Here is a 9,544-nt window from a genome sequence, read left to right on the forward strand (position 1 = left end):
GAGCAGTAGAGTTAGGATTCAGTTGCTAATTCTGTTACTGATTCAGTAACTAATTCTGAATATTTTCTCTTTCTATTTTACAAGCAACTCTTAGAAGTTCCTTTGTTCCTCAGAGGCAAAGTTGCTTCTCAGTGTATGAGAGATAAAGTACTTTGACTCATCTAACTAGGCAAGGTTTCGACTGAAATAGAAATACCTTAGTGAGTTACTCAGAGTTTGCTATATGCAAGGTGATTAACCATGATCATTCACATTGGTGAAAGATGAGAGAGTAAATGAAAGTAAGAGGTTCAGAGATTAGAATTCACCCACTGGTTTGATGCTGTCATCTAATGTGGAAAATGATAGCTTTAAGGAATAGAAGCATCCAGTTATCGTTTCAACTGGAAATACGTACATTTTCTGTGCTTACTGTTCATATGCCTAGGGGTTACCAGGATGCCCAAGTGGATTTAGAATTAATGTTCTGATTACTTTAGCCATTTTCATATTTATTTTTTTCTGACTCTTCAGGTTATTATAAACATCAGTACCCTGTCAAAATTCCAACCTCCAGGAACCCTGCAGAGAATGGAGGTGGAGAACAGCAGTGTGAAGCCACAGTTCTTTCTCTTGGGATTCAGTGACCACCCGGAACTGCAGAGTGCTCTTTTTGCTGTGCTTTTGTCCATCTACTCTGTTACCCTGATGGGCAACCTTGGGATGATTTTATTAATCACAGCCAGTCCCCCTTTGCACACCCCTATGTACTTTTTTCTCTGCATCTTGTCTTTCATAGATGCCTGCTGCTCTTCAGTCATTGCCCCCAAGTTACTTGTGGACTTAGTTTCTGATGAGAAGACCATTTCTTACAACGGCTGTGCTGCACAGTTATATTTCTTCTGCTGTTTGGTGGACAGAGTCTTTTCTCTTGACTGTCATGGCTTATGACCGGTATATAGCCATCTGCAACCCCCTGCTTTACACCGTTATTATGTCCAAGAGGATTTGCTGCCAGCTTGCAACTGGAGCGTTTCTGGGAGGCACCATGAGCTCAATCGTCCACACCACTAATACATTTCACCTGTCTTTCTGCTCCAATGAAATTAACCATTTCTTTTGTGACACCTCCCCTCTCTTCTCTCTGTCCTGCACTGACATTTACATCCATGACGTTGTACTGGTGGTCTTCGCTAGTTTAGTGGAAGCCCGCTGCCTTCTAACAGTTCTCCTCTCCTATATCCTCATCATAGCAGCCATTCTTAAAACAGGTTCTGCCGAGGGAAGAAGAAAGGGATTCTCCACTGTGCGTCCAATCTGACCGTGGTCTCTATCTACCATGGTACCCTGATCTTCATTTATTTGTGCCCTGGCACTGGCCATGCAATGGCTATTGATAAAGTGACCTCTGTGTTCTACACCTACGTTAAATCCCTGAATTTACAGCCTTAGGAACAAATATGCAAAAAATGCCTTCAGGAAAATGATTAGCAGAAAATTTCTTTCTTAAGAAACGATGAAACCGAGGCTGACAGCTTTTCTACCCTGTTTCTTGACCTTTGTTCTTTAAATCTCTAAAGATTCTGAGAGCTGAAGCTCTAGTACTTTGACATCAGTTCCTATAACCCACCAGTACAACCTTCTGAATGTTTCCCATTATTTTCAATTGTGCCTAAATTGAGTGTAGGGAGCAGGCCTTAATGATCTTAATCTTCTCTCCAAACTAAGGAAGAGTAGCAATAGGGTCTCTGCTGTTTTGCACAAAAGGTCTTTTTTACATCTCTTTTCTCTGTTCCTGAGAGGCCCTAATGAGGTATCGTGAGAAGAGCAACTGCTCTATCCATGTCAGTTAAACTTACTTCCCTAAAGGCTCCATTTTTTTTTTTAAACAGTAGGCTTAATAGACATGCTCAGTCAGGAGAGAGTGTTACTGTACCAAATTAGTTTTGTTTATACCCTTTTTATGTACTTGCATCACCCTGTAAATATTCCATCATAACACATAGAAGTAAGTAGTAAATAAATAAATAAGAATAAATAAGAAACCTCCCTCCATGTCTAAGTATTCGATAAAAGCATGACACTTACTTTCCTGTTCACCATTTTTTCTACTATGCCACTTACAGTGTTTGACCTGAGAATTCAATTCAAAAATACTTATTGAACAACAAATGAATAAGTATAGCCAGAACAATTAATATAAAATTGAATCTTTGTAAATTAATCAAAAATTTTCTCTTTTCTTTGATTTTATCCTACCATGTTCACTTTAGGTGAAATCTATTTGCATATGTTTTATTTTGCCCTATACAGAAATGAGAGTCAGAGACAGGAATTATTTGTTGTAAAACTCTTCATTCTGCCTTAATTATGTCAGCACATCCCCTGATCCTCCAAAGGACACCAAAGAGGACTCCATCTCCTCACTGGGTTCATAGCATTACACTAGTTAATAATGAAAATAAGTAAACAAATAAACTGAAAGGTCCCATAATATAGTTTAAATCATAAGCCATATATGTTAAATCATATATTAACACAAACATAGTTCCCTTTGTAGGGGAGGAACAAAGTATTAGTTATATTAGCATGCTATATATAGTGATTATATGATATATATATTATATAGTGATTGCCTCTTGAGAAACCTGTATGCAGGTCAGGACACAACAGTTAGAACTGGACATGGAACAATGCACTGGTTCCAAATAGGAAAAGGAGTACATCAAGGCTGTATATTGTCACCCTGCTTATTGAACTATGCAGAGTACATCATGAGAAATGCTGGGCTGGAAGAAGCACAAGCTGGAATCAAGACTGCTGAGAGAAATATCAATAACCTCAGATATGCAGATGACACCACCCTTATGGCAGAAAGTGAAGAGGAACTCAAAAGCCTCTTGATGAAGGTGAAAGAGGAGAGTGAAAAAGTTGGCTTAAAGCTCAACATTGAGAAAACGAAGATCATGGCATCTGGTCCCATCACTTCATGGGAAATAGATGGGGAAACAGTGGAAACAGTGTCAGACTTTATTTTGGGGGGCTCCAAAATCACTGCAGATGGTGACTGCAGCCATGAAATTAAAAGACGCTTACTCCTTGGAAGAAAAGTTATGACCAACCTAGATAGCATATTCAAAAGCAGAGACATTACTTTGCCAGCAAAGGTCCATCCAGTCAAGGCTATGGTTTTTCCGGTGGTCATGTATGGATGTAAAAGTTGGATTGTGAAGAAAGCTGAGCGCCGAAGAATGGGTGCTTTTGAACTGTGGTGTTGGAAAAGACTCTTGAGAGTCCCTTGGACTGCAAGGAGATCCAACCAGTCCATTCTGAAGGAGATCAGCCCTGGGATTGCTTTGGAAGGAATGATGCTAAAGCTGAAGCTCCAGTACTTTGGCCACCTCATGCAAAGAGTTGACTCATTGGAAAAGACTCTGATGCTGGGAGGGATTGGGGGCAGGAGGAGAAGGGGACGACAGAGGATGAGATGGCTGGATGGCATCACTGACTCAATGGACATGAGTCTGAGTGAACTCCGGGAGTTGGTGATAGACAGGGAGGCCTGGCATGCTGCAATTCATGGGGTCGCAAAGAGTCAGACACGACTGAGTGACTGAACTGACTGAACTGATATAGTGATTATGTTATCTACGAAAGTATCAAATAAACTGGAATAATATTCTAAACAAAATTTTAACAGTGGTTATCACAATTGTGTAGTGCTAAATTATTGTATGCTAGTTAATCCCTGAAATATTTTCCAAAAGCTTAATTAACTGCGTATTCTGTTCTCCCTGTATTCAATTAGCAGTTAATCCAGTTGTGAAAACAACACAATTTAAAGTTCTCAGAAGCATTCGTTTTATCTTAGGTTGTGGCCATGAAAGGAACATGGAGGCACTCTTTATAATTTTAGGAGGAGAGAGCAATTGCTTACACAGATTTTTATTTAAGTTAGGTCCTGATCACTTATGTTCAATATGCCTTTGGTGCTGATGATTTTATAATCAAGATATCATTTGAAGAAAACAACATATTAAAAAACTTGGAACTTTCAGCAGATTATTTAAATTAGAATTCTAGTACAAATTGGAATTTTAGACAAATGTATTTTATTGTTTCTTCAATATTTTCTCTCATGATTTCAAATTATTTGTAGTTCATAGAATATAGCACATATCAGGAACTCTCAATCACTGTCTAAAGCTCTTCACAACCCAATGAAATTTATTAAGAACATGTGGAAGTATTTATATCTGCAAACATTAGGCTTCTCAGGTGGTGCTGAGCCAGAAATTTCCAGACAGTGTAAGACTTTGAAAACTCAATTCCTGTTTTTTTTTTTTTATTTCAATTTTTTTCTTCTCAAGTAAGCATCTCACTCCCTTTTCCAATTTCCAGGCATTCAGAGGAATGCCTCCCTGGTCTGGTAACATAAAACATTCAAACCCAGGACAATACAATCATGAACTACTGTTTAATCTATCAAGGAGAAAAGCTCCAGGTAGACAATTAGCTCCTAAACATTTATATCTAGCCCCTAAATAATGGCCTGGGGTCTTAAGAAAGTGTCAAGGAACAGTGTCACAATGTTTGGAAAAACTGAGAAAATTGGGGATCCAAGAAAGCCATAAAAATGACAAACTGGATGTTGTGAAGTTTAAGCTAATTGGTCAAAAATGATACACATTAAAGTTGCAAGTCAACCAAAAATGTACAGATCAATACTAATAAATATATAAAGCTGTTGTAATCCCCAATTTTGGGGGGCTCTTCTCCCCCTGTCAGTGTCTATGCTAAGGGCTTTGCATCTCTATCTTTTAAAATAAACTTTGCCTATGTGAGTGTTTGCTAGTTTGTGGAGTTCATTCCTCGGCTCCACGAATAGAACCTGCTTTCCTGTTTCAGCACCAGTGATAAGGAATCAGCCTGCCAGTGCAGGAGATGCAAGAGGTGTGAGTTCAATCCCTGGGTTGGGAAGGTTCCCTGGAATGCTGAATGGCACCCCACCCCAGTATTCTTGCCTAGAAAATTCCATGGACAGAAGAGCCTATGGCTCATGGGGTTGCAAAGACTTGGACATTTCTGATCATTATAATAATGAAGCCCATTCATATCATGTAAAATTAGCTTCACTGACCATTTTTAAAATATATATTTAATGAAACAAATCCCTTTTCTATATCTTTTCAAAGTTTTGATTTAATAGTGTTTACAGAGGATATGCAGAGTACATCATGAGAAACACTGGGATGGAAGAGGCACAAGCTGGAATCAAGAGTGCTGACAGAAATATCAATAACCTCAGATATGCAGATGACACCACCCTTATGGCAGAAAGTGAAGAGGAACTAAAGAGTCTCTTGATGAAAGTGAAAGAGAGTGAAAAAGTTGGCTTAAGACTCAACATTCAGAAAACTAAGATCATGTCATCGGGTCCCATCACTTCATGGCAAATAGATGGAAAACCAGTGGAAACAGTGGCTGACTTTATTTGGAGGGGCTCCAAAATCACTGCAGATGATGATTGCAGCCATGAAGTTAAAAGATACTTGTTCTTTGGAAGAAAAGCTATGACCAACCTAGACAGCATATTAAAAAGCAGAGAAATTACTTTGCCAACAAAGCTATGGTTTTTCCAGTAGTCAGGTATGGATGTGAGAGTTGGACAGTAAAGAAAACTGAGCTCCAAAGATTCGATGCTTTTGAACTGTAGTGTTGGAGAAGACTCTTGAGAGTCCCTTGGACTGCAAGGAGACCCAAACAGTCAATCCTAAAGGAAATCAGTCCTGAATATTCTTTGAAAGGACTGATGCTAAAGCTGAAACTTCAATACTTTTGGACACCTGACGTGAAGAACTGACTCATTGGAAAAGACTCTGATGCTGGGAAAGATTAAAGGCAAGAGGAGATGGGGACAACAGAGGATGAGATGGTTGGATGGCATCACCTACGTGATGGTCATGAGTTTGGGCAAGCTCGGGGAGTTGGTGATGGACAGGGAGGCCTGGCGTGCTGCAGTCCATGGGGTCGCAAAGAGTCGGACAGGGCTGAGCGACTGAACTGAAGTGAAATTCAATACAGGGGTATAACTACAGATAGAAATGACATTATTATAGAATTTAGTGAGGTTTAGAATATGAGTTACCATCACAATTGAAATGGATGGCAGGGGAAAAAATGTCATGTAGGACTTAATATTTGAGGGAGGCTTCTTTCTTTTATTTTCTTTCTTTCTTTTCTTTTCTTTCTTTCTCTCTTTTTTTTTTTTTTTTTTTGAAAAAGCCTTTTCAGTGTGAGTACAATTTGGACAGTTAAGCTTCAATCTGCATGTGGTTGCTATTGTTTAGTCACAAGTCTTCTCTGACTCTTCTGTGGCCTCATAGGCTGTAGCCATGCTCTTCTGTCCATGCAATTTCACAGGTAAGAATACTGGAATAGGTTGCCACTTCCCCCTCCAAGGGATCTTTCTGACCCGGAGATCAAACCTGTGTCTCCTGCCATTTGGCAAGCGGGTTCTTTATCACTGAGCCTCAGAGAAGCCTCTACCATCTACACATACTGCCATGGAAATCAAATTAATTAACAAAGAATCTCAGTGAATTTCATTTATAAAATTTCACAAAAGAGTGCTGCAATATATATCAAAAGCTTAACCAATATTGAGTAAAACAGTAATAACAAAATGAGAAACAAATAAAAAAAAGAGAGAAACAAATAGTAAGAATATGAAATATAGAATATTATACGAAGGGTAAATATACTCCTGAGAAAAAAAATATAAAAGTTCAAATTTATTTCATTTAGCCTATTTCCTATTGGTAGATATTTAGATTATTTTCCCTGATGCTGGGAAAGATTGTAGAGGGGAGGAGAAGGGGATGACAGAGAATGAGATGGTTGGATGGCGTCACTGATTCGGTGACATGAGTTTGAGTAAGATCTGGGAGTTGGTGATGGACAGGGAAGCCTGGTGTGCTGCTGTCCATGGGGTTGCAAAGAGTAGTACACAACTAAACAAATGAACTGAACTGAACTGATTATAAGCTCTGATGCAATGAATACTTTGAAAGTGGTAAACTTTTGCAGGTTCAATTGCTAGACTTACTGGTTTAAATGATACCTGCATATTTAATTTTCAAATTCCAGGTGAATTATATATTTCATTCAAATAATAGCAAATTATCTTCCATAAAGAAGACTAATTTAAACTTCCACCAACAATGAATGAGTGTGAAAAAAAATCAACCTTAAAATGATAAAGAGTTAGACATATGTAACAGAGCCTGGCTCTAATATTAGCCTCTGGCCCAATTTTGTGGTTGAGGCTTCATTGCCTGTAGAATTAGGGAACACCCATAGTAAACTGACTTTTCCATTAGTTAAAACTAAAGGTCAAGAAACAAGGTAGAAAAGTTATCAGCCTCAGTTTCATCCTTTCTTAAGAAAGAAATTTCCTGCTAATCATTTTTCTAAAAGCATTTTTCACATCTTTGTTCCTCAGACTGTAAATCAGGGGGTTCAGCATAGGTATAATCAATGTATAGAACACAGAGGTCACTTTATCAATATCCAGTGAATGGCCAGCACCGGGACGCAAATAAATGAAGATCAGGGTACCATGGTAGATAGAGACCACAATCAGATGGGATGCACAAGTGGAGAATCCTTTTCTTCTTCCTTTGGCAGAACCTGTTTTAAGAATGGCCGCTATGATGAGGATATAAGAAGGGAGAACTGTTAGAAGGCAGAGGGCTTCCACTAAACTAGCAAAGACCACCAGTACAATGTCATGGATGTAGGCATCAGTGCAGGACAGAGAGAAGAGAGGGGAGATGTCACAAAAGAAATGGTTAATTTCATTGGAGCAGAAAGACAGGTGAAAGGTATTAGTGGTGTGAATCACTGAGCTCATGGTGCCCCCTAAAAACGCTCCAATTGCAAGCTGGCAGCAAATCCTCTTGGACATAATAACAGTGTAAAGCAGGGGGTTGCAGATGGCTATATACCGGTCATAAGCCATGACAGTCAAGAGAAAAGACTCTGTGTCCACCAAAAAGCAGAAGAAATATAACTGTGCAGCACAGCCGTTGTAAGAAATGGTCTTCTTATCAGAAACTAAGTCCACAAGTAACTTGGGGGCAATGACTGAAGAGTAGCAGGCGTCTACGAAAGACAAGATGCAGAGAAAAAAGTACATAGGGGTGTGCAAAGGGGGACTGGCTGTGATTAATAAAATCATCCCAAGGTTGCCCATCAGGGTAACAGAGTAGATGGACAAAAGCACAGCAAAAAGAGCACTCTGCAGTTCCGGGTGGTCACTGAATCCCAAGAGAAAGAACTGTGGCTTCACACTGCTGTTCTCCACCTCCATTCTCTGCAGGGTTCCTGGAGGTTGGGATTTCAGCAGGGTACCGATGGGGATGTTGATAATAACCTGAAGATTATCTACAAAGAAAAATAATTGAAGTAGTTAGAACAGTCATTCTAAATCCACTTGGGTACCCTCATAACACTTAGGCATAAATAAAATTTAGTATAAGCATAGCTTTTCAACTGAAATACTTTTTAATTGCTTTTTTTTTTTTTTTAATGTTTGGCAGAGACATGTAGCTTGCAGGACCTTAGTTCCCTATGAGCAATGGAACCCATGTACTTTATACTGAAAGAACAAAGTCTTAACCACTGGATGGCCAGGGAATTCCCTGAGATAGTTTATTTAATTGAATTGATTGTTTATACTTCTATTTCTTAAAGATATATATATATATATATATATATATCAGTTCAGTTCAGTCGCTCAGTCATGCTTTATATATATATATATATATATATATATATATATATATATATAATTTATTAAATGAGACACCATCAAACCAGCCAGTGAACTCTGAATTTCTTAATTTCATCAACTTTCTCATCTGTCACCAACATCAAGTGATTGAGGTTAGTTACATTGATACATAGCAAACTGAGTAACTAGCCTCTCTTTCCCTTTGTGGTAGGTTTATTTACACAACAAATAGATACATTTCTATTTCAGTTGAAGCCTTATACATGTAGAGGAGTAGAAGTTCTTTATTTCTCACCTTGAGGTGAGAATTTGCCTCTGAGGACTAAAGAAACTAGTTAAAAGTTTCTTGAAATCCACTGATGAAATAGAAGGAGGTAAGATTCAGAATTAGTTATGTAAGTAACTAAATCCTAACTCTGCCACTTAGCAGTTATAAAGTCTTTGACAGGCCAAGCAATCACAGAATTTTAGCTTCATCACCTATAAAATGAAAAGGACAGTGCCTTCCTCATCAAATCGTATTACATTTCCTTCTAGTCCCAATATCTTCACCATCTTGTTCATTCACTGTTCTTTTTTTTTTAATTTAAATGTATTTATTTTAATTGAAGGCTAATTACTTTACAATATTGTATTGGTTCTGCCACACATCAACATGAATCCACCACAGGCGTACACGTGTTCCCCATCCTGAACCCCCCTCCCAGCTCCCTCCCCGTACCATCCCTCTGGGTCATCCCAGTGCACCAGCCCCAAGCATCCTGTATC

The 9,544-nt window shown here is 38.7% G+C and overlaps 1 protein-coding gene and 1 pseudogene across 1 annotated transcript; one reads left to right on the forward strand and one right to left on the reverse strand.

Annotated features, from left to right (window-relative positions):
• The first annotated feature begins 567 nt into the window (after nt 1-567).
• Nucleotides 568-1,489, forward strand: LOC133237361 (olfactory receptor 5AP2-like; annotated as a pseudogene).
• Nucleotides 1,490-7,371: 5,882 nt separating this feature from the next.
• Nucleotides 7,372-8,356, reverse strand: LOC133237362 (olfactory receptor 5I1-like). Its single transcript, XM_061399421.1, has one exon. The coding sequence runs from the start codon at nt 8,351-8,353 to the stop codon at nt 7,421-7,423; it is 933 nt and encodes a 310-aa protein (XP_061255405.1). The 5' UTR covers nt 8,354-8,356; the 3' UTR covers nt 7,372-7,420.
• Nucleotides 8,357-9,544: the final 1,188 nt, after the last annotated feature.

Source organism: Bos javanicus, chromosome 24 (assembly GCF_032452875.1).
Source record: "Bos javanicus breed banteng chromosome 24, ARS-OSU_banteng_1.0, whole genome shotgun sequence".
NCBI classification, from domain to species: Eukaryota; Metazoa; Chordata; class Mammalia; order Artiodactyla; family Bovidae; genus Bos; species Bos javanicus.

What these genes read in the sequence shown, in the direction of transcription:
- LOC133237362 (XM_061399421.1), bottom strand. Translation starts at nt 8,353, where the DNA reads ATGGAGGTGGAGAACAGCAGTGTGAAGCCACAGTTCTTTCTCTTGGGA.